Genomic DNA, 24,035 nt, shown 5'->3' with positions numbered 1-24,035 from the left:
CTAATCAGATAACTTCAACTGCCAGGTTTCAACATGAAATTTAGTTTTATTATTTAAATCGTAACACTATATAGGTTTATTTGGGCGTTTCAGAGATGGGACAACCCCTTTTTACCCTTTTTGAAACAAGGAGATGGGAGGAGACCCTTTGGTACTAAATCATTAAAAATGAACGAACTCACGTCTATATACATTCTTGAGTACAGCCCACAGACGAACTTTTGGGTCCTTTAGTTTTCTGCGCACAGCCTGTTTGTTTCCGGATATATATGTGAGTTTTCCCCCCAACATTAATTTGTTGATTCTCGTACAAAACAAACAAAAAGTAAATGACATCCGAATTACCTACAGACAAGTGCAACATAAACAAATGAAAAAGATGCTATGGGTACCTCAAGAAGTTAGGAAAACGAATCTAAAGTCAACGCAAACCGTAAGAACCTAAGAACCACCAGAGTTTCAGATTGATTTCCAGCTTCAATACCGATGGCAGAGTCGTCAAAGGGGTATTGCTTTCTTTCTTCAGTCATTCTTTTTTTGTTTCTACATTTTGCAATTGAGCATAACCTCCATTCTTTTCACTTCTATTGAGCTTTTTCGTTTTCAGGTATGCAGTGGTTACAGGTGCAAACAGGGGCATTGGATTTGAAATATGCAAGCAGTTGGCTACAAAGGGTACGACGGTGGTGTTAACGGCTAGAGATGCGAAGAGGGGTCTTGAAGCTGTTGAGAAGCTGAAAGAGTCTGGTTTATCTGAAACTGTCGTTTTCCATCAACTTGATGTGACAGAACCTGCGAGTATTTCTTGTTTGGCAGATTTCTTGAAGACTCAATTCGGAAGGCTTGATATCTTGGTATATTATTTTGATAATAGCTTCTTGAATATCTTTCCTGTATAATTTCAGGCTTACACCATTTCAATTTGTCTCTAACTATTAAATTCCACAGACAGATCAAAACCAATGTAGCTTGTTATATTATGATTATATCTTCTTACAGTTATATGATTGAAAATCCTTCAAGCAAACCCAATGGCTACCTATCAAGGGATGAGGGATGTTGGAATTCTGTGCAGGTGAATAATGCAGGAATTGGTGGTGTTACAGCAGATCAAGATGTTGTAAGAGCTTCCGTTCTCGGAAAGGTAACCTGATCGTCGAAATTTCTTGATTCGTTTGCATTTAGGCCTTTACATAGAGTACACCGTTGCTTGTTTCAAGTATATGCTAGTGACTTAGTTTCTTCTCCTTGATCCAGCCCGGTGCCCAAATCAACTGGAGTGAAATACTGATTGAAACAAACGAGTTAGCTGAAGAATGCCTCAAAACAAATTACTATGGTGTCAAAAGAATGTGTGAAACACTCCTTCCCCTCCTCCATTTATCTGATTCTCCAAGAATTATAAATGTTTCGACTTCAATGGGGCAGTTAAAGGTAAATCAGCTTAAAACCTTTTTACTTACAGACATGTTAGAAGCTTCATACTGTTTTCATCCAATATGAACAGCAAAGCAAATGATTTGTGCCAAACTCAAAGGTACTTTAATCCTTCATCAATGCAGTTTAGTTTGCTATGATGAAAAATTTGTCAGCAGGTCTAACTATTTCTATTGCAGTTAGATATTGTTTCTCTTTATTTTGACTAGCATGATTTGAATTTTTCCTTGTAGACCTGGGAATTGTTTCTGGAAATTAACTGTTATATTATACTCCCAGGATTAGTCAAACTTAACTTTCTTTTATTTTATTTCAGAATATTTCAAATCCATGGGCCAAAGCTGTCCTTGGTGATGTTGAAAATCTGACAGAAAAGAAAGTGGATGAGGTACTGAGTGTGTTTCTGAAAGATTTGGAGGCAGGTTCATTACAGGCCAATGGCTGGCCGACTCTTTTGGCTGCCTATTCCATCTCCAAAGCAGCTATGAATGCCTATGCAAGGATCCTGGCTAAGAAATACCCCAGTTTCCACATCATCTGTGTTTGCCCTGGCTCTGTGAAAACAGACATAAACTACAACACTGGCCTGTTAACTGTTGAGGAGGGCGCTGAGAGTGCAGTGAGATTAGCTCTGCTGCCCAACGCTGGCCCTTCTGGCCAATTCTTTGTTCGGATGGAACAGTCAGAATTTTGATGATCAGATAATTCTCCATTTTCAAAAGAAAGTTCACCTTGTGAAAAGTTATGCCTTTTGCCTTCTTTTGTCAATGAACACCTACGAATCTCAATCTAATAAAAAGCATATGGCAAATTATTGCGTGTCATTCATGCAAATATGCTTCCATCTTGTGTTATTTCATTTTATGCAAATATGGTTTCTGCATAACATTTACTCAGCCTTTGCGCTATATATGTGGAAAATTTTGGAAGGAAACAGCGTTGCCTGTCATCTTTCACCATATAAATATAGGCATTGTTCAGGTTATGGATTACAATTTACAATTCCAATATCAAGACAACTTGATATCTGAGAGGAAGTTCCCAAAGGGTCCCAGACTCAGCCAACAGGAAGCCAGTCAAGGATGGTGAGAAATTTCCTATCAAAATGAAAACAAAAGATGGCACTTAAAGAAGCAAGTGCGACTTCACCTTCTAGCTCTTGTTCACCATATCCAACCAAATTTGGCTGCTTCCTCGAACCATCTGAAACCATAGAGAAAAGATTGAAAAGTTGTCGGTTCTATTGGGAATATGCCATTATCATCCTCTCAGGTACTGCTCCATCTCCTACTTTCCTCCAACCCAAATTCAAGAAAAAAATAAAAGAAAAACCTTCCATGCTCAAAGTACAAGTAAACATTGACCCCCCTCTACCAATGGCTTTACAGAAAAAGGCGGCGTCGATATTAACCATCAGATTGGGTCAAACTAACACGTGGACGATCCTGATTTGTGTTCCAATGAATATAAGAAAACACCACACCGAAAATAATTTTCCTCGAAGGCATTTTGACAGTAATCTCCGGATCCAAAGAGAACTTCCCCAAATCTGAAGCAACCCAATCAACAGAGTATTTAATCCCCGGGAGATCTACTTCAAATTCAGTCTCCTTCTCTTACACAGTCTCAACCCATTCTTCGAAATTCCATCAAAATTCTTAAAGGTCAGCAATTTTCAGTACATCCCCACATTTTCTCTGGCTCTAAATTTTCCATCTTTTATCATTAAAATGCAGCTTTTAAAAAAAAAAAATTTAGCTTTCCACTTTTACTGAGAGCATTGCAATTTTGATGGCAGAAGCAAACTAGATAAATTCCAATGGCTGTGAGGAAACCTGGTTTGATTGCTTTGTTTGATGTTGATGGCACTCTTACAGCTCCAAGAAAGGTATTTAATCCTCTAAATTTTAGTGATATGATTTTTGGGTTGTTAGATATAAGTGCAATTGACATTTTTCTTTCTTTTTTTCCTTCTTTTTGTTGAATGTCTCATACACTTTAAATGCTGTAGGTGGCTACTCCCAAATTGTTGGAGTTCATGAAGGAGCTGAGGAAGGTATATGATTTGATTTGGAATAAAGAAACGATTTTTACCATGACACTTTTGGTTCTCTTCTGTTAACTCTCTCAAAAAACTAAAATAGTGTCAATTTTTTTTTAATTTTATACTTGTTTCTCTGTGATATATGATAGCTCTATCCTTTTATTTTCACTTGTAGGTTGTTACTGTTGGAGTAGTGGGTGGATCTGACCTTAGTAAGATATCTGAGCAGCTTGGGAAATCAGGTTTGTAAATGTGAAATCTTATTCATTTGGTTGTTTCTTTATTATAAACGACTTGGGGCTAAATACATCTCTTTGTAGTTTAATTCTGTGTAATATTAATGGCTATGTCTATTAACTATAGTATACTTTTTTCGATGCAGTTATTAATGACTATGATTATGTATTTTCTGAAAATGGGCTTGTTGCTCATAAAGATGGAAAACTCATTGGCACCCAGGTATAATCAGCACATGTATTTTCTGTGTGTGTAAGTGCTAGTTTTAATTATTAGACAACGTAGCTATCGAGGTTGACATTTTTTCACAACATCACTTCTTTGGGGTGATCAGATTTGCCATATCGTGTAAATTTAAGAACTAATGATAAGTTTTTGACCCCCCTTTCTGGGTTTAAGGTTGATCTGCATTCCTTTAATTGGTCTCTGTTCTTTTTTCCAGAGCTTGAAGTCATTTCTTGGAGACGAAAAGCTGAAGGTTAGATTCTTCCCTCTTAGATGTGATGACTCTTCTATTGCACATCCGAAAAAGTTCGCATAATGAAAAAGCTTTGTGTAGTGTGGTTAGGACTCCATTGGCATTCATTAGCGGTTCTCTTACATTTTTAGTTCTTTTGATGTCTGTCTGGATGCCAAAAGACTGATTAATGATGATATTGTGAATCTCTGTGATCCTTATACTCTTCTTTATCAAAATTAAAGGAAATGGGATGGCTAGAGTATCTACACATATATTAGGTGGGGCGGTTGAATGATTGGCAGAAATACTGCATGTGCAGAGAATTTATTGGTGTTTGCTATTAAGTCTTTGTTTATAGATTTCAAATGATTGCGCAGGAATTTATAAACTTTACACTGCATTACATTGCTGACTTGGATATCCCAATAAAAAGGTGAGAAGATTCACAGAATGGACTTCAATTTTTAAGTTTAGTTCAACTTATTCCTTTATAAGCCAAGCTGAATAAGACCACCTCTCTATCAATTTTTTATTTAGAGGAACATTCATAGAATTCCGAAGTGGGATGCTCAATGTATCTCCAATCGGGCGAAACTGCAGCCAAGAAGAAAGAGATGAATTCGAAAAGTATGACAAGGTAAAGAAAATCCTTTGGTTTCTGCTGTCGAAAAGATGCGAAATTTGTACTCTATAGATTTTATAGATGTAGCTTACATAAATATAAACACTTGGGGTTCCAGGTTCACAACATACGCCCAAAAATGGTTTCTGTGCTTCGAGAAAAGTTTGCTCACCTTAACCTGACATTTTCAATTGGAGGACAAATAAGCTTTGATGTAAGTAATGCATATGGTTTTTGATTGAACAATTTAAAATAAAAGGAAAATCGAACAGATACATTGAATTAATTATTGCTTCATTTTGCTTGTAACAGGTTTTCCCCCAGGGTTGGGACAAAACTTACTGCTTGAGATACCTTGAAGAATTTCAAGAAATTCACTTCTTTGGTGACAAAACTTACAAGGTTCATTCTTTTTTCATACTACTCTTTTGGCCATCCTCTACTGCTTTCTTCTCCCCCATTTTTCACCCACAAGTTGATCCTTTTAAGACAAATTTACCCTGGTGGTAAGGCTTGGTCTCCACCCTGCATAATACAATGGATATACTGTCATTGTCCCTAGTACATTTGACTTTTTTCAGTCTATATGCTTGGCGGTAAACCTTCTTTCTGTCCACTAATTTTTGTATTCCTTAATGAGGCTGATGGTCTTGCCTGGGTGTTTTATGATCAGGGAGGAAATGATCATGAAATTTTTGAGTCAGAGAGAACAGTGGGTCACACAGGTCAGTTGTGTAATTCAAATACAAACTATTTACAGGCACATTTTAAATGCTCATTGGTAATCAGAATACAATGATGTAATATCCATTGACTCTGCAAAATTTTCCAAATGTTAGTTTGTGCCAATGATGCCTCAGAATGATCAACGATATGGTTTTTCTTGTTGCAGTTACTAGTCCTGAAGATACAGTGGAGCAGTGCACAGCTCTCTTCCTGTGCAACCCCTGAACTTCAAATTTTTATTCTGTATATTGTTAAGTGATATACGATTTGTATCACGTATTTTACACGAAGAATAAGCGTAAGCAGATCTCTAGATCAATTATGTAGCGTTATGAGTTATCGTCAAAGTGATGGAAATTTGTTAATGGAGAACTTGCGAGAATTATTGTATCACAATTCTCTTGCCATAACCTGAGTGAAAGCAAATTTACTTTGGCGTTCAATATATAAAGGTTGCAGCAATTTACATCTTTCTGAGACCATGTATCTAATCTCATTAAAAGAAGAGAAAGAAAGAAATCAATTACAGAAAAGACTGATTACATGGTTGAAGACTGTCAAACCAGGCAGCCTTGCTTAGTAAGATGCCATAAAGCTAGAACGTCGCACACAAATAAACAAGCAACAAGTAAAACAGTAAGGAGAAACCATTAATCCTCTACTGAACAATGGAGTTACAGCACCGATAGAGGTTTATTTCCAGTCAATAAATTATTAAGAAAAAAAAAAACCAAATCCTCTCGTAAAACTAAATACTATAGGTACTAGTAGTAGTAGTAGAAGGCAAACTGTCATACGTATTTGAAAACCCAGAACTGGTAGCCCTTGGGCTTTAACAAAGACTTTGTTCATTGCCCAAATTAAGCTTCTAACACTTTGCCCTGAAAACTGAGACTGACACCCACAGCCACCCTATCAATCCCAAGTCAATGGAGTCGCAAGTGGGTGGCGAGGCAGTGCCCCAAAAGCCCAGATTTTTTGTGGGGGTCCACGTTGGCGCCGGATACCACGCCCCTTCCAATGAAAAAGCTTTAAGGTTGGCCATGAAACGCGCTTGCCTGGCTGCTGCTTCCGTCCTCCGTAAAGGTCCTGGTGGATGTGTGGATGCTGTTGCCGCCGCTATTCAAGTGCTTGAGGTAAAACCCCGTTTCTCTCTTTTCCTAATAATATGTTGCCCTTCGGGTAGGGTCCATTTTAATTAAAAAAAATGGTTAATTTTGAAACAAAAAAAAAAGGATGATCCTAGCACAAATGCTGGCAGAGGCTCCAATTTAACTGAAGATGGTACTGTAGAATGTGATGCAAGTCTTATGGATGGTCACTCTGGAACTTTTGGGGCTGTTGGAGCTGTGCCTGGTAAATTTTATATTCCTTGGAGCAAATCTTATAGTGCTCTTCTTTAAGTTACTGAGTATCTATTTTGTTGGTTTTAGACCAGGTGTTCCAAATGCTATTCAGATTGCTGCATTGTTAGTGAAGGAGCAAATGAAGGGGTCTTCTTTGTTGGGTCGATTAGCTCCCATGTAACAACTGCTTTTCCTTGCTTTCATTTGCTACTATTGAATTATTATAAAATTTCTCTTTAGTCAAATCTTCATGTTTATTTTTGTTGTTATTGTTTAACTCGGGCCTTTTATGCGTTTCCCCAAGGTTATTGGTTGGTGAAGGTGCACGCATGTGGGCAAAGTCTAAAGGCATTCCCTTGCCAGAAACTATAGGAAAGGCTGATCAGGTTTGGGTTTTCTGCAATGTTGTGTTTATCTGTCTTTTAGAAAAGAGGATTATTCTCCATTACGTTTATAGTTTGTCTTACTCAATGTAAATTTTCTAGCAGATCATTCTTTTCTTAAATAAAATTTTCCTGTTTCTATGTCAAAATAGTGGTTAGTGACACCTAAGGCAAAGGCACAATGGAAACATTACAAAGCAATGCTTGTTGGTGCCAAAGCTGAGATTGATATTTCTTCTGAAAAAAATTCTTGTAATGCACAACAGACTGCATCAATTCAAGGTATTTGATCACCCTCAGATATTAGAATTGATTTATTTTTTCTATTTTAAAACCAATACTTTTTTATATAGTGATTACTAGCTTATAGAACTAACCCTTTATTCCACCTTCAAATTTTCTCCCTGAAACATTGTGAACTTTTTTCTTTTTGTTGCACCCATGCGCATCTTTGAAGTAATTTATTTTAATCAATTTCACAGATCTCAAACATCATGTTTCATGAATGGGTTAAATTTTATAGCTTTGTGTCTGAATTGTCCTTCATCTGCATCACGTAGCATTCTTGATATCTCTCAGCAGTAATGACTTTGTATCTCTATAATTGTGTGGTGTGAGTTGTATCGGTTTTACTGATATTTGATTGCTTATTTAATTGCTGCATATTTCTTTAAGCCTCTTCTGCATGCACTAAGATTTGGTTATTTATCTTCTAATATTTTTGCACATTTAATATTGTGTTGGAGATACATGTCATGTCAATAAGCTTGGACAAGATTGTTAACTGAAATGGTACATCTGTATGTCAGACTCACAAGCTCAAACTTGTGATACTTTGGAGGAGAACAGGGCTGGTCAATCATGTACGCTCAACACAACAGAAGAGGACAGCATCATGGACACTGTTGGAGTTATTTGTGTTGACACTGAAGGACATATAGCATCAGGGGCCTCTAGTGGTGGTATTGCACTGAAGGTGATACTTACTTGTAGAAATTTATTCTTCTTGGTGGCTATATAATCTACAAGATATCCCCCCATATCATAACAGGTCTCTGGTCGTGTGGGATTAGCATCAATGTATGGTTCAGGCTGTTGGGCCTCCTTTAAAGGACCCTTTGGGGCTCCTTTCATTGTTGGTAGTTGTGCTACTGGTGCAGGAGAATACCTAATGAAAGGATTTGCAGCTCGGGAGTGCTGTGTCTCATCATCGCTGTAAGATTCTTTCAGTTTATATGCCTAACAGAAATTTATTTCTTGACATGAATAAAGTTTCAGTGTTCTAAATGGACCTCTGCTTGTACCCCTTTTCTTTATTAAGGAAAGTAGTAGAACCACAAAATTTCAAAATATTAGTTTTCCACCTGAATCTGGGCTTACCCCTTGGAGTTGGTAAAGGTCTTTGCTTGGCTAGAGAACATAAAAGTGATGAAGCTTGAAATTGAAGTTGAAGTTTTTTTATCTAAATTATAGAGCTTAAGTTTGAAGATTTATCCATGTAACTTGGTTTACATTAAGTTCAGACAACTATCTTTATTATTTGGCAGTTACAAGATATATAATGTCAGTTGAAAAAGAAACATTAAAAGACACAAGTGAAAACCTTTGTCTGCCTTTGCTAAATCTGAAAACATTCCTTAGATTCATTGCAACACTTATGTTAGTTTGCCAAGGCTTTGTGTCCATCCATTTCCCTTAAATCTGACACTAACCAGGTTCTTTTCATGCTTAGTTCACAGGCAGGTCCTGCCTCGGCTTGCTTGAAAGTTATTCGCTCTGTTGTTCATGAGAGCAGTCAAAATGATACTGATAGAAGCGCTGGGATTTTACTTGTGCAAGCTGATGCACCTATCACGGTGAGCTATTGATTAAACCTTTAATAGTTATTTTCCTTATAACATTTATTTAAATTTAGTGTTTATTTGTCAATTTTGTCGGTTTAGGTTCCAGGAAATCCTCCGAAGCTGAAAGCTATAGAGATAGGTGCTGCTTACTCTTCCTTGTCCTTTGGTATAGGATTTCTTGGTAGTTCTATGGAACGTCCCAAGGTACGACAATTGCTTGCAATGCTTTGAGAGCCAATAGAAGTTAAAGATCTATTAATCCCCACATGTTGATATATTTTTGTTTCAGGTTTCGATTCTTAGGAGGACCAAACAGCAGAATAGAACTGGTATCGATCATTTTGAAGCTCGAATTGATCTTTCTACAGAAAATTTGTTATGACTGGTCTTTGTTTTGAGGATGAACTCTCAGATCAAAATTTTCTAATGTACTTTTCTTTGGGGACTGTGTTGTATCTTCTAATTGCCATTGATACAATCTAATTTTGCTATTGAGAAGAAAATAAAAAATTCTTACAAATGGTAGCCAATGCCATGAATTGTGTTCTTGGCCTCTCTGAGATGCGGTTGCATATTTTTTCTTTCCCCAGAATTATTAAGATGAACTAAGTAGATTTATTATCGGTTTCTTCTTTTAAGAAAGAAAAAATAAAAGCCCATTTCCATTTTCTAGCGAAATACCAGTTACATGGGGGAGTAATATTGCAACAAATGAGCTCTCGAGTTTGCAGGCTCAAAGTAATATCTGAAAATTATCAACAAATGGTAGTTTAAATGTTTGCATGCAAGGTTCCTAAACAACGAATCTGGTCAGCATTGCAACTCTGAGAAGCAGCTTCATGTGAAATGTTATGATCCTAATTCTCTGAACCACAGATCTACACTCTGAATAATGTATAAAGTTATGGCAAGCCAGAACTGCCACTACAATTAAATTTTGTTTGAAGTTTCTTATTTGTAAAGGACTAGCAGAGGATGTATAATGCGGGAATTGAGCGCTCAAATGCAGCAAAAGAGGGGCTGTAACTGACAGAAATTGAAGGGTCAGTTGCCACAAGCACAACTTGAGTTAAATGGATCCTTCACCCCTGGACATCTTTAAATTTCTCACTTGATGTTGTGTGTCCTCTTTGCTGAACTGAGTGTGTTAGAGAGAAGCATTGCTATAGTCATGGGACCTACTCCCCCCGGAACTGGAGTAACAGCAGCAGCAATCTTGCAGGCCTCCTCATAACAAACATCTCCAACTAACCGGTATCCTCGAGGACTACTTGCATCCTTCACGTGAATACATGTAAAACTTGTCAGCTAACTAATGGTAAAAAGGAACTCCAAAAGTCACCATCACCAACCCTAAAGTCTCACTAACCAAGTTACACAAGAATAGACAAGGAAACAAGTATAAGGAAAACAAACAAAAAAAAAAGAAAATAAAGGAAAAAGCCCCTAACCTCAACTGGATTTATTCCAACGTCAATAATAACAGCACCAGGTTTTATCCAGCTACCCCTCACCATATTTGGTTGCCCTACAGCAGATATTATGATATCTGCTTGTCTTGTGAGTTCCTCAGGATTTTTGGTTCTAGAATGGACAATACTTACAGTAGCATCTTCCCTCTGCCAACATCAAGGCACTGTTAGATGGGGAAAAGAAATATAAAATTAAAGAACTAGCTTGAGGTAATATAAAATATTTCGAGAAAAGCCATTACTTGCAGTAACAGAGCAGCTGGCATTCCAACAATATTGCTCCGGCCAATGACAACAGCCCTCTTTCCTTTAATATCAACACCATATCTATGCAATAGCTCTATGCATCCTTTAGGAGTACATGGAACAAACAAGGGTTCTCTGCCTCGCATGGCAAGACGACCAATGTTCAATGGGTGGAAACCATCCACATCTTTCTCAATGGTAACAGCATTTAAAATGTTTTGCTCATCCATATGCTGGTAGAAATCCAATAAACAATATTAAGAGCCATATCATGTATCACATGCAAGACAAACCCAGAGATGGACAGCAAAATATGTTCACTCCAAAATCTAGCACAAGTTCTATTGCAACGATAGAGCCAGAAACATATAAGGCAGCTTTCATGTGTAGTAAAGTGCAGGGTAGAAACATAGTCTTCTTGGTCAAACTCCCAAACCCCTTTCTCATCAACAGACAGCATATGGCTTCACACTTTCAGTTCATTTGGAACTCCCTCAAAGTTAAATTTTTTCAATGCGTTTTGAACAAGTAATATTTTGGCAAAACTCAAATTGGCAGCAACACCATACATTAGCTGAAAATATTGCAATAGCTATTTCAAAAGCAAGATTATAATGCATGATGCAGATCACAATAAAGCTGCTTAATTTCTCTAGACATCATGAGTTCCAAGCATTCAAGCCCCTATACTACATGGAGAGTGATTCACATAAATTGGAGAAAAATATAGGTTTTTATAATTAGAAACATACAGAAGGCAGAGGCAATTGCACAAGGATGCCATGAACCGAAGGATCATCATTGAAGTCGGAGATAGACTTGAGAACTTCTTGCTCAGAAGCATCCTCAGGTAAATGTACTTCAAAAGAATTAATCCCAACAGATTCACAAGCTTTTTTCTTGTTTCGCACGTAAGTAGCAGAATCCTTCCTATCCCCTACTAGAATAACTGCTAATCCAGGAACAACTCCGATTGCATCCTTCATTTTTAATACTTCAGCACTTATTTCTTCTCTAATTTGCTTTGCCACTGATTTCCCATCTATCACCTTAGCAGATTGCTCAGTAGCCATTGCAGCTGTACAACAACAAATCAAATTTTACCTTAATTATACATATTTGTATATAAAAACAATTAATGTAATTAAACATGAAAATCCCCTATAATGCACTCCAGGCGTTTGACGAAATACACCAATGACAGAAAATAAAAACAAACACCCTTTTTTACTTTGTTATATAAGAAACGTAAACTTTTGAATGTCCTTACCAGTGATGAACCGGGAAGAACGAATAGAGTTGAGGGAGAGGGTTCGAGGAAACGTAGGGTTGAGTAGGCCCACATGGAGTGGACCCACAAACCGGCGAAGGGAAACGACGCCGTTGCTGAAACGGGTAAAGGGGAGGAGACGGGCAGTGGCAGAGGACGAAGGATCAGTGGATATCATGGACGCCATATTACTGTTATGAGTCCAGCAACGGAGCCGCAGAAAGCTAAACGTTGTGTCGGGAATTAGGGCTTGTAAAATTGAAGAGGGAAAAGAGAGCCTGCTTTTCAGCGTTTCACTTTGCTTTGGTGAGTGGTAGTATCGTTTAGAACAGTGGCGGTGGCAGCGGCGCAGCTCTGTCCTCTTACCTTTCGTTTTTCGGCTTTGTAAAATGAAAAAAATGAAACTTTTAGAGTTGGCTCGGTCTCCTGGTGAGTCAACCCGCGAAGCGGTGCGTTTCAACACGATATTTTTTAAAAATTCCAAGAATCTTTAGTAGGCTTTTCATATTTTTCCCCCTTTTTTTTTTTCTGTAGAGGGGACCGAACCTCAGAGCATATGTAAGACTGAGATTGGCAAAGGATACTTATCAGTAGGCCAAACATGAACAGCCCGCTGAGCTCAGTCCTCTACGCGCCATTCAACCCTTAGGAATAGGAACCACGTAAGACGTAGTTTACGTGACAAATTATGAAAGAAAGAAAATATCCCCTTCTGAATCCTACAGAAACATTTTCAAATTGGGTTAAAATGCTTTTGTATGATCTGAAGGTCTTAGTTACTTTTTGCTAATGCCAACAATCAAGGGGGAAAAAAGGCTAAACTAATGTTAGAGGTCTGATACAAATTATGACCAACAAGAAACTGCAATCGATGAAAATATATGCTATTGATGATCGAAAAGTCCATTGACATTCCATGAGGTCCTTTCCTGTCTATTACCATTGGTAACAACAACAATGATTTCCCTTTCGACAAAATATTAAGAAAGGTTTCTCAAAACTCTATCAACCACTTCAAAAATGGTCAGTGAAAAAGTCCGATACTGCCTTCCGCTCTCCCCTTTTTGTTCTTTTTCTGTACAACTTGTAACAATGGGACAGTAGTCTGCTATACAGGTTTTTCTTTTTCTTTTTTTTTTTGTGACCACTTACCTGGTTAACACTATAAATCTTTCATATTGCCAAAGTTCCTTCACTGAATTGGTTTTCATCAGAAGAATCTGAAGATTGAGTTTTGGATTTACTCGAGACTCGGGAAAATCCATAACCAAGAGAACTTCCACTAGTTTGGCACAGCTGTGAAAACATACAACAATTATGATAAATAAAACTTGAGAAGTCAATGTGTGAGTGCAACAGAGAACAAAGGTTATCTAGTTGAATGCTTAATAGTGGTGATTTTACATTGTCTGGTACCAAAAAGAGGGAGGAAGAAAGTACCTCAGTAAGCTCCGCAAGGTGTCGGGACCTGAATTCATTAATTGTTGCTGCAATCTCGGATGTGGGCAGTTTAGCCTACATAAATAAACAAGGGAAAAGAAAGCGTTTAGATGTTTTAAGATGTCGATATGACTACAAATAACAAAATAGCTGCTGAAGCATCAGATCACCAGATGAATAAGACAACTGCACAGTTTATAACAGGAATGACAAATTAATCTCTCCAGCCATAACCACATAACACCCAAATCATCATCTCTTGCTAAGAAACAATTTTAAACCAGTTCCTCCATTGAAACAAGCTGTAAGAGATTCCAACGCAATCAAATATTATACCTGTGCAAGAACCGCAGCTGCCAACTGCAGACTTGGTTCCAAGGTCTCTGGCACAACCTATGCTCAACAAGCAAGAAGAGATTTATAAGGAAACACCATAAAAAAATACACGAGGAAAATTTATTAAGAAGGTATCAGAATATTACAGCTGTAGCCCCAGCTTTTTCCAAATTCAGGCCATGATCAACATCATGAGCACGAACAAAAGTTTTCACATTAGGGAAATACTTGCTCAGAGCCCAAACAGTTCTGTAATTGGCACCAGGAGTATCCAAGGTTATTGCTGCAGCACACGCTCTTTCAGCACCAACTTTATGAAGGACCTAATCACACAGTATAAAGAATGTCAATTATCGATCTACAAGTTAGCTTATTAACTCATTTTCTTTACCTCTCGACTACCAGCATCTCCAAAATAAACAGGAAGGTCCAGTGCACGCCCCATTGCCACCCTATCACTGAAAGAGCAGAACTTTTAGTATCTTACCATGATTGATTGAGGTGCTTGAAATATCTGCTACCTTGTGATGTGCCATTTCCAAAATGGGTGAGCCTATTGCCTCACATGTTTTAGCTTCTTCAACAAAAATGTCAATTACGTAGGAGGAGGCAAGTGACAGATTTGCATTGAAGAAGAAAAAATGTACAAGAATAACAGTCAGGCATGATTTCCATGGAACATGACATCTGGAGTGTGGACAAGTATCGGCCACTCTTTTTCTATCTTCTTTTCTTCTTTAGAAAAGCATTTCAAGGAGTAACACCCCAAGTTCCCCACCCAGGAGCCAACTTTCTCATAAATAAACATCTATTTCTAATCATAACCATGCACATAAAGATCATCCTTTCAAGTTACACATACACTGTAAGTGGACATTCATTTCTATATCAATACATTGCCTAAAAAAGACCATCAAAACAAACCATATTGGCATGGGCAACTGTATTGGCACACACAAAGATGTATGCCCTAGCTTAAGATGGAGTTAGATCTTTGCAAAATCATAACCATTATGATTAATAACCATTTGACTAAATTATAAAGAAAAATTCTAACCATAAAAAACTGCAAATAATTTCAGGTTACCTCCTCACATCAAGAGCAACAAATGGAATTAGGCGTTCTGAAAGAAGCTGAGCTATGATCTGGTAACACCCAAGAGAAAGAAGAAAAAATGCCATTGTTACAAACATGTGTTTGTTATTAACTAATTTAAGCGCAGGGTTCATCAGATTCATATTTTTAGACTAATTTTTCAAATTTAGGGTGCAAATATATAAAAACCTGCCCAACACGTCCGAATCCACAAAGGATAATATGATCTTGCAAATCATCAGTCTGGAAATAAAACCAAATCAAAGAGACAGATTAGTAAGTAATTATCGGCAACATATCAACCCTACATCAGAAATCAGATGCTTTAATGTATTGAGAAGAGCAGAACTGCATACAGATACTTTACATTTCCTACAATATATAATAATATACACATGAAATGATCTTTAGAACTGATCACAATCTCTCTACATAACTTTTATTGCAGAAACAATGAAGCATTATTTCTATTTTATCTTCTTGGGGGCCATATATCATTAAAATGCATTGTACTATCCTTATCTAATTGTTACTACTTAATAATGCAACAAAACATGGAGTTCAGAAAACCATGGCAAAACCTGCTTTAGATATTTACAAACTGCTAAGAAAAAAAAACATAAAACTTGCAACAATGGAATTATATGTTAGACATGTTACCTCACTCTCAACAGGCAATAAACTTCTAACATCATGCAGCTCAAAACGAGACGCAATTAACTGGCCTCCAGCAGCAAGCCATGGTGTGAGGGCCATTGAGATCCCCACAACAAGGAACAACAATGAGGATAGCTGAGAAGACATTATACCCTGCCAACAAACACCATTGAATACTCGCATAAGCAACAACAACGTTTCATTATTAACACTATGAAGTTGGATTAGCAGTCATTTAATAAAAGAACAACAATCCCTGTTGATTTAGTAACGAAATGTGGACATTTACCCCAAAAATGTGATAGGACTAATGAATATCACAAATTATAATGGAACAAATATGTGATCAATATCTTTTCAAACCACCCTAACACAGAGGAAAGTCAAAAATAAAGGAACAGTTTTCCTGTGGAAGAGTGAAGTACTATTTGAGCCCAATACCCCAAGAAATTAACTAAAAATTTAGCAAATGCAGGATAAACCAATAAATGCAAATGAGATAATCTCATGAGCAAACAATGCTAGCTAATAGGAACAGAAACCTGATTAACAGCTTCACCGAAAGCCACAAATGCGAATTCTCCACCTGGAGCTAGAAGAAGTCCAACCCTTATGGCAGATATGATTGAAATACCAAAAAACCTACCAACCAAAGCCACCAATATAGTCTTGCCACCAATTAAGAGTCCTAACGCCCCCGCAATGACAGGAAAATTTGAAACAAGAAGTTTTGGGTCAATGGACATGCCAACCTGAAAACTCAGTACACAATTGTCATCAGTTGCAAATATTCTTGATCATCAATATATGGCAGTACCAATAGTCTAAAATAATACAAGCCAATTAAGCAAGCATTATCATTCTCCAAACTCAGCAGTGTAATCAATGATATGAAGACTTTATCCAACCAACTCTTCCTATTTTTGTCCACCTTCCACATATGAGATAAAATCAACCTCTTCCCTTATAATAATGAATCTTGGTCATATGATAATTGTATCATATTTTACTTACTCCTATATGACATTAAAAAAATAATTCTATTTTATCCTCCTAGACCTTTTACCTATCAAACAAGACCTTGTCTTCGTGAAACTGAGCACCAGGTGGGTTTTACAACTTCAGCAAGAATGGATTTAACAAAACAAACATCTAGTTATCTACATACTATGGAGATGCCACCAAAAAGGTACCAACCGTCATGAAGAAGAGACCCAATAAGAGGCCACGATATGGAGCAATATCTGATTCAACCTGCAAAGAGAATTCAGTCTCTGCAAGAAGCAAACCAGCCAGAAATGCTCCCAATGCCATGGAAAGCCCAGCCTGTTTAGCAAAAAAGGTAAAAGAAAAAGGAAGGATCTAAGGTATTATCACTACAAAAGAAAACAAATTCAAGAACAAGAATGAAGAACAGTTTCCATACCCTAGCAGTTAGAAGACTTGTCCCTAGAATAACAAGAAGAGTATTGGCAGAGAATATTTCTGCATTTTGATTTTCAGCTATTTGCTTATAAATTGGTCGAAGCAACTGCAAGAAACAGACAAAAGGCATATAAGAATCAGCAGATGCTATGTTTCTGAAGCGCTAGATCCATTTTTCAGAAGGTAGGCACAGGTATCAGCAATCTTAAGTAAACATTCAGAAGGTTGTGGGTCAAATGCTTCTATTAGTCAATAGTATCATCTATCAAATACATTATTCTATGTATCTCAAACCTGTCAGAAATTATCAGTTACCACATACATCCACCCAGGTTATATTTGAACACTATCAATAGAATTTTTCAAAGTTTCTCATCAGACAATATTAGGATAAATTAAGATAAATTGCAGAAACACAATCACAAATTATCGTGCAAACCTGAGGTCATAATTTATGAATTTCTTAGATGTAAAACTTACCAACCGTCCACCGGCAATAATTGCAGTTATGGCAACTGCAGCCTTAACAGCAGCCAGTCCAAGAGCTTCTGCGATGGCTCTAAAACCAACCTGAAAACCAGAAAAATTACATTACCCAAATAGCCAATATAAAACGTAGAAGCAGTGCCAGCAACAATAACAGGAATATGGAAGTCATATAAACCAGACAAGGGGCAAATTTCACTTATTCTTAACTTGCCTTAGCCTCAAATTTTTTCATGTTTCTTCCCTAAATATTTCCACTTGCAAATGTTTATTGAAATCTTTGTCCAAACTACTTTCTTAAAAGTTCATAGAACCATTTTATGGCGGCATATATCAATCAACACAGAAGTTAAGATTTCAGGGAAAGCACATGCTCCATTAAAGCAAATTAGTGGAGTAAACAGCAAAGAAAAAACATAAACAGCAATTAAGAAACCCCAAAGAAATGAAGGAACCAACAGCCTTTTATTAATAAAAGATTAGGAGAACCATTCATCAAAATCTGAGCCCCTAGAAACCTATATAGGTTTTTATGCAAGTATTAGAACAAAGAATCGAGATGTATGTAAATGGCATACTATCAGAGCAAGGCAAAGTCAAAAACCTTCAACATCCAATGAAGAACAAAAAAGGAAAAGCAAAGAAGGATTGTTAGAAGGCCTTACCCCTCCTTTTGATGAATTTGGTGAGATAAGAGGTATAAGTATAAGCAAAACAACAACAGCCAAATCCTGGAAAGAATAGAAAACAATCAAATAAAAAAGCTTGCAACCAGAATCATCTAAATTAAATAAAAGTCCAAGTAAAACTTGAACAGCTAACCAAGGAGGAATTCCGAACATATCGAAAAGATATAAGTAGGTATTGTACTTGTTGTAATTGCTAGTTTAGTTTAATCATTCATAGAACATCTTAAACACTACAGGAGCTAGATGGCTTAAGTGCATAGCTGATTACCATATAATGTTGAGTAGATATCTAATTTCATATTTTGCTTACTTCAAGGATAAAGATGCCAGTTTAAAATGTGAAGAGAGGGAAAGAAGATTAAAAAACAAAAGGACAAAAACTAAAAGAAGCAGAGATACATGCATGAGTTATCAAGATAATCATTTGGATAATAACTGCATGAAGAGCTATTATCCCCAACTGAAACATTCATTTCATAACAAAATGCATCCTGAAGCCAATGCCTTTCTCAAGTTCATAGGATAACCTGAAAAAGTAAGACAGAAAATGTAGCACGTCCATGGCGTGAAGTACTCTCACCTCGCTCCTGTAATACCTGCAAATGTAGACAACATCAATCATATGCCCATCTAATGGAGCTACTAGGTTTCATATCTTGGCTGGTAGGTATGTTATCATAAAAGAACCAAAAATATACAAATAAAACCAAAATGATAAAGTCTGATCCCATCAGGTCATAGTTATAGTATATCAAACCTATTAGGTGGATTTGTAAAGACATGGCAAGAATCCAAGTTATCTTTTAAAATTCAAACATTTTAAGATGCTGCAGAGGACTATAAGAGGAAAACAGATAACATATGTATAGCATAATCAATAAGAAGAGAACATTAAAATCTTTTGCTCTAAGGAGCTTGTCTCACTAACTTTTTAGCCTTTCCTCCATATAGTCAAGAGTAGTGGCAATATTATGTTACAATTAATGAAATCTGAAGCAATATCAGCCTATGTTAATTACCTGCAGCACAACTGCAGTTGAAGATAATGCCAGGCCATTCCCAATCACTATCGCAGCTGGACCAGGCTGCCCAGCAACAAAATGAGCAACCAGGCCAACTGCAACTGCTGTCACCAAGACCTGTATCAATCATATAAAGTATAAGTTAAAAGAACTTATCAAAACACAAAAATGATATAAAATTTATTTTCTCAATCACCTGGGCAGAGCCTAATCCAAAAACATATTTCTTCATGGAACTTAACCTTTCAACAGATAGCTGCAAAAAGCAAAATGAGGGTACAGGTTTAATATCTTTTCATAATGATGGAGATATGATGTAGAGCTGGAACTGTGGATCTAAACAATAAACTCCACCTCAAGGCCAATATTAAATAGCAAGAAAACAACTCCAAATTCAGCAATTGCTTTGGTTCCATGCACATGACGAATTATGGACAGACCATAAGGCCCAATCAAGACACCAGCAGCCAAATATCCAAGAACAGGACTGCCTAAACATTGGAGCAGATAGAAGACAAACATCAGTTTATACAAAATGCCAGGGGAAAAATGGGAAATATAGAGCAAATAATGATAGGGAGCAGGAAAGCACAAAAAAAAAAAGTTAGTGTACTCTGGACAATGAAGAAACATAATAAAAAGAAAACAGAGAATTCAAAAATGAGCTCCAAAAGTCTTGGCAAGAATTCATGAATGGAAGAATGATCATGTGTTTTTTAAGATAGTCTAATCTCAATGCAATACACTCAAATTTGAACTAAAGGGTTCAGCAACTTAGTCACCTCCAGGAATTTTCTGAAATATAGGCACAAAAATTACACTTGCCAGCAGTAACCACAACACGTCAAAGAGGGAGGCCTCCTCCTCATTCATCTGGGAAATTCAAACATTGAAATGAGCTGCTGACAACTGCTATATACAGTAGGATTAAGATCAAAAGAATCCAATAGGAAATTAATATACGGTGCAGGATCACATACCTCTTGATGAGGAAGCATTGCAACAAGTTTTTTTAGTCTTTTTGGAAATTTCTGTATTTGTCGGATCAGAGGCTTTGCATTTGAGGAAACTTCTTCTATACTAGTGGTGATGACATCTGGCTGCTGCAGCAGCTGAGCACTCCTCTCTGCCCGATTAGCATAGAAGGCAACCCTGTGACCAAAGTCAGGCAATCATTTTTCCAAGCATGACATCTTACAAATAATGTCAAACTGATAAAACACAAACTCAATTGAATAGCCCTTTTTTCAGAAGATTTGATTCATTGGTTGCACTATAGTGAAGTAGTAAATTTCCTAGATTTAAACTTTTAATGGAAAAAGAAATTTTCTGTATAAACGAGAGACAAGGGAAACATGAAATAAAATTATCTGACATCTATACTTGAGTAACCCCCTGCAAAAGATGGAGGCTTGTAAGATACCCATGTGAACATAGCATTCCAAAGGAAACACATCTTGTTTCTACAGCTCCATCAAGAACTACAGTTAACCTAATATGCCATTTGAGTCTTGAAGCAGGAAATCAACAATGTTCAGCAAAGACATATACAGGAATTTTACAGAAAAGTGATATAATTAACATTAGTTAATGAAACAAGGTCATAACATTAAAAACATACCCAGCTCCAAAGAGCAGTACTCCTACAACCAGCTTAGGAATTTGTTCCCTTGCAGACTTCAAAAGACCCTGGGCAACTGATGCTGGTGTGAACTCTGTCCCATCAACAGTGAAGGAAAAGAATGATGCAGAAAAGAAACGGGAAGATTTATTTAACAATGACTTCGGGGCATTAGGGGGTGAACTTTCCCTTGTCAGATCCTTTTGAGTTTCAAGCTTCTTTGGTTGAACATTTTTTGACTTTTCCACTTCCATTTCAGCTTCTTTGGAATCTAAACCCAGCATTCCGTTCTCATGATCACTCAAATCATCAAATTGTCTGAGATCTTCAGAACTTTTGCTGGCTTTGTCAGATAAGATGTCTGGTGTAGGCTCACCAACTACTGTATCACCATTAATAAGGGCATCCCCTTCTCTTTCAACAATAATATCACTAGAACCCCCTTGACTGAGCTTTTCCTCCTCGACAACAATCTCTTCACCCAAAACCTGCCCCTGGGCAGCTTCAGCAGTCTCCACAGTCAAATTAGAAAGAGACTTTTCACCTTTTTGTAGGGCTATCTCTGCGTCATTCACTTGTTGTGCAGCCTCCAATTCAAAAGCAACAGCTTGCTCTGCCAAAAGCATGATGTTTGCCACATCTTCCTCAGCTTTCAAGGCATCCATCTGTGCTTTCTCTGCAAGCTCATTCAATCTGTCCGCTTCCTTCTGCAACTCCTCCTTTATACTCTGCAAGTGCCTTAACTCTGCTTCACAATTCACCAACTTCTCTTGACATTCCCTAATCTCAACTTGTGCAGCCAATAGTGCTCCATTATCTACCCTAACATCAATCTCCACATCACTCTCTCCAGAACTTTCTGAGGAATCATTTCCCAGTTTCAGAGGTTCAAAAGAGTCTACTACCACCTGAAGCCTTGCTTCAGCTAAAGATAGTGCCATTGTTGCTTTTTGAACAGCCTCTTTGGCAACACACTCTTCATTAACAGTAGCTTGAATCATATTAAGCGTGCTATTAACATCATTCCAAGCATTAGCTGCTTCATCCTTCAAGGCTATCGCAGCTTCTGATATTTTCTGAGCCTTTTCCTCAAACATCCTACTATTAAGACGTGCCACTTCCAATTCCTTCATTGTCTTCTGCAACAATTCCCTCAAATCATCCAGACTAGGTGATTCCACTTCATTACTTACATTTCTCTCTTCTTCTCCCAAACCATTCGATACAGTACCACTTGAGCTCTCATCACTACTCTCTGCAAATTCCACATTCCGACCATTCCCATCAACATACGCCAAAGAATCATTACCTTGACATCGCGACTTAACTCCTCTTACTTTCAACACATCAGGCAAACCATAAAACAATGATGAACTCGAATACGAACGGCACAGATGACTATCAAATTTCCCTCTGAAAACCAAATTTGAACTTAAACAACCACTATATGCCATACTTTTCCTCATTTTCTTCAGGGACTGAGCTTTCGATCCAATCTTCGGATCAAAAACATTGTAACTGAAATTTCTACATCTAAACCTAGGACATAACGGATCCAATATCCTATAACTAGTACCTTCACCACCATGAAACGCAGCAGGATGCTTCAAACTACACGCAAAATCCATCTGTCTCCGCCGCACCAATCGTTATCCTCGGCAAGGCATTTCAAGCACTCTCATTGACCTCTTATCAAACACCTGGCAAAACAAACAAAGCGTTATTGAATCCACACTAGTAGCCCTAGAACAGCAAAATCTGAATATACTTTATACTCATACATGAACATATACGTATACGTAGAGATACTTACTTAGACAAATTTATGTATATATTATAAAATGGATGAATAAAAGTGAAGAGGGAGTGAACTGACCGATCAAAGACGAGAAGAAATGTTGGAGAGGGGCGGAGTTAGGGAGGAGAAGGTCCAGAGCAGAAAATGACACAACTGATAAACAAATCAACGTGGCCCCTTTTTACTTCTATATTTCCTTTCATTTACTTAACTTGACAGGTTTCTTTCTATTTTCTCTTTCATTTCTTTCCCTCTATTTTTTCTATAAGAAGGTTAGAATTTAGAAAATTACCAAAAAAATTAAAATCTCTCTGGTTTGTTTTTATTTTTTTCTCTCTCTCTGTCTGGGAACTGGGAAAGAAAGGGGAAATTACACGAGGAAATTAGATGATTGGAGGACAATTTCTGAATGAAGAATCTGAATTGACCAAAATGACCTTTATATGGAAAGAGATTTATAGCTGACCTGTCATATGCCCTTGGATATTCCACCTGTTTTGTCATGATAGGCAGTCGCATTTGAGACACGTGGAAGCTACTGCATCGGTTAACCTGTTTCATGCGCGTGACTGAAAAGTGAAAACAGACTGACACTCTTTTAAGTAAAAATATTAAATTGTAATGACCTTGAATAAATAAGCATATATATTCGTTTTCATAAGTAAATAAATAGTGAAGGTCACGAAGCAATTAATATAGTAATTATATATATGATTTTGTATTAAATTCTGAAAGAAAAGCCTACCCTATTACCTATATACAAGGCTAGGCCTAATTTTTTTACAAGATAATAGAAGTTGGATTTAATTTTTCAGGCTCAATGTATTGATACGTCGGTAATCATGTATATTTATATTTGTGCTTATTGGTCCAATAAAAAATAAAATAAAAAATCAATTTTTTATTTTTTATGAAAATAAGTTGCACATAATTGGTTCTTTGTAATCTATTGTCTTAGTTTATGTTCAAATTAATTCTTGAAATTTCTAAGAGAAAAAAAATGTCACATTTTTTTAAATAAATGGATAGTAATTTGTACAATTTTTTTGTAATTTTATTGACGACAAAAATTAAATATTTAAAAAGAGATTTAGAAGATCAAAGAATAAGCAAATGAATAGAAAACAAAAAGCAAATGATAGAAGTACTATAACAAAGAAATTGTCTTTTTTCCAAAGAAAAAATTTGTTGAAAATTCATTAAAAATATTTTTACCGCAAAAAAACCTCACTCTCACCAAATATTTCAACAGATTTTCAAATAAATTTTTTAACATAAAATATTTTGTTGAAAATCCATCGAAAAGTTTTAGACGTCAAAAAAATTAGAGTCTGATAAATTTTCCAATTGAATTTTTTATTGAAAAATTTTATTGCCA

The 24,035-nt window shown here is 36.8% G+C and overlaps 5 protein-coding genes across 6 annotated transcripts; 3 read left to right on the top strand and 2 right to left on the bottom strand.

The window, feature by feature from the left end:
* Positions 1–118: 118 nt before the first annotated feature.
* LOC18614183 ((+)-neomenthol dehydrogenase-like) lies at positions 119–2,271 on the top strand. The gene is made up of 5 exons (XM_018126531.2): positions 119–506; positions 608–854; positions 1,076–1,144; positions 1,258–1,434; positions 1,754–2,271. The coding sequence occupies exons 1-5, from the start codon at positions 487–489 to the stop codon at positions 2,129–2,131; spliced, it is 891 nt and encodes a 296-aa protein (XP_017982020.1). The 5' UTR covers positions 119–486; the 3' UTR covers positions 2,132–2,271.
* A 644-nt stretch (positions 2,272–2,915) lies between these two features.
* On the top strand, positions 2,916–5,936 carry PMM (phosphomannomutase). The gene is made up of 12 exons (XM_007051812.3): positions 2,916–3,101; positions 3,236–3,325; positions 3,449–3,493; positions 3,657–3,723; positions 3,864–3,940; positions 4,161–4,196; positions 4,556–4,611; positions 4,716–4,815; positions 4,919–5,014; positions 5,113–5,202; positions 5,474–5,525; positions 5,693–5,936. The coding sequence occupies exons 2-12, from the start codon at positions 3,257–3,259 to the stop codon at positions 5,749–5,751; spliced, it is 747 nt and encodes a 248-aa protein (XP_007051874.1). The 5' UTR covers positions 2,916–3,101; positions 3,236–3,256; the 3' UTR covers positions 5,752–5,936.
* Positions 5,937–6,016: 80 nt separating this feature from the next.
* Positions 6,017–9,629, top strand: LOC18614180 (N-terminal nucleophile aminohydrolases (Ntn hydrolases) superfamily protein). 2 transcript variants are annotated; one of them, XM_007051811.3, is made up of 10 exons: positions 6,017–6,662; positions 6,762–6,882; positions 6,965–7,049; positions 7,177–7,258; positions 7,408–7,537; positions 8,065–8,231; positions 8,307–8,470; positions 8,988–9,111; positions 9,199–9,303; positions 9,389–9,629. In XM_007051811.3, the coding sequence occupies exons 1-10, from the start codon at positions 6,456–6,458 to the stop codon at positions 9,479–9,481; spliced, it is 1,278 nt and encodes a 425-aa protein (XP_007051873.2). In that variant the 5' UTR covers positions 6,017–6,455; the 3' UTR covers positions 9,482–9,629. The 2 variants fall into 2 exon arrangements, with proteins under 2 accessions (XP_007051873.2, XP_017982013.2); XM_018126524.2 differs by having other exon boundaries at positions 6,485–6,662; positions 6,788–6,882.
* A 172-nt stretch (positions 9,630–9,801) lies between these two features.
* Positions 9,802–12,607, bottom strand: EMB3127 (Amino acid dehydrogenase family protein). The gene is made up of 5 exons (XM_007051810.3): positions 12,088–12,607; positions 11,570–11,895; positions 10,814–11,050; positions 10,551–10,718; positions 9,802–10,377 (listed from the first exon to the last, which is right to left on the bottom strand). Exons 1-5 carry the CDS (start codon positions 12,272–12,274, stop codon positions 10,207–10,209), a joined length of 1,089 nt encoding a protein of 362 aa, XP_007051872.3. The 5' UTR covers positions 12,275–12,607; the 3' UTR covers positions 9,802–10,206.
* Positions 12,608–12,947: 340 nt separating this feature from the next.
* Positions 12,948–23,009, bottom strand: LOC18614178 (K(+) efflux antiporter 2, chloroplastic-like). The gene is made up of 21 exons (XM_007051809.3): positions 22,736–23,009; positions 20,860–22,559; positions 20,219–20,390; positions 20,021–20,111; positions 19,593–19,729; positions 19,435–19,494; positions 19,236–19,355; positions 18,744–18,812; positions 18,193–18,258; positions 17,522–17,611; positions 17,043–17,147; positions 16,814–16,942; positions 16,159–16,368; positions 15,620–15,769; positions 15,149–15,202; positions 14,951–15,009; positions 14,255–14,321; positions 14,010–14,186; positions 13,864–13,920; positions 13,528–13,602; positions 12,948–13,383 (listed from the first exon to the last, which is right to left on the bottom strand). The coding sequence occupies exons 2-21, from the start codon at positions 22,485–22,487 to the stop codon at positions 13,261–13,263; spliced, it is 3,639 nt and encodes a 1,212-aa protein (XP_007051871.3). The 5' UTR covers positions 22,488–22,559; positions 22,736–23,009; the 3' UTR covers positions 12,948–13,260.
* Positions 23,010–24,035: the final 1,026 nt, after the last annotated feature.

Source organism: Theobroma cacao, chromosome 1 (assembly GCF_053813885.1).
Source record: "Theobroma cacao isolate CCN51 chromosome 1, ASM5381388v1, whole genome shotgun sequence".
NCBI lineage: Eukaryota > Viridiplantae > Streptophyta > Magnoliopsida > Malvales > Malvaceae > Theobroma > Theobroma cacao.
This window is presented reverse-complemented; position numbering and strand designations above follow the sequence as displayed.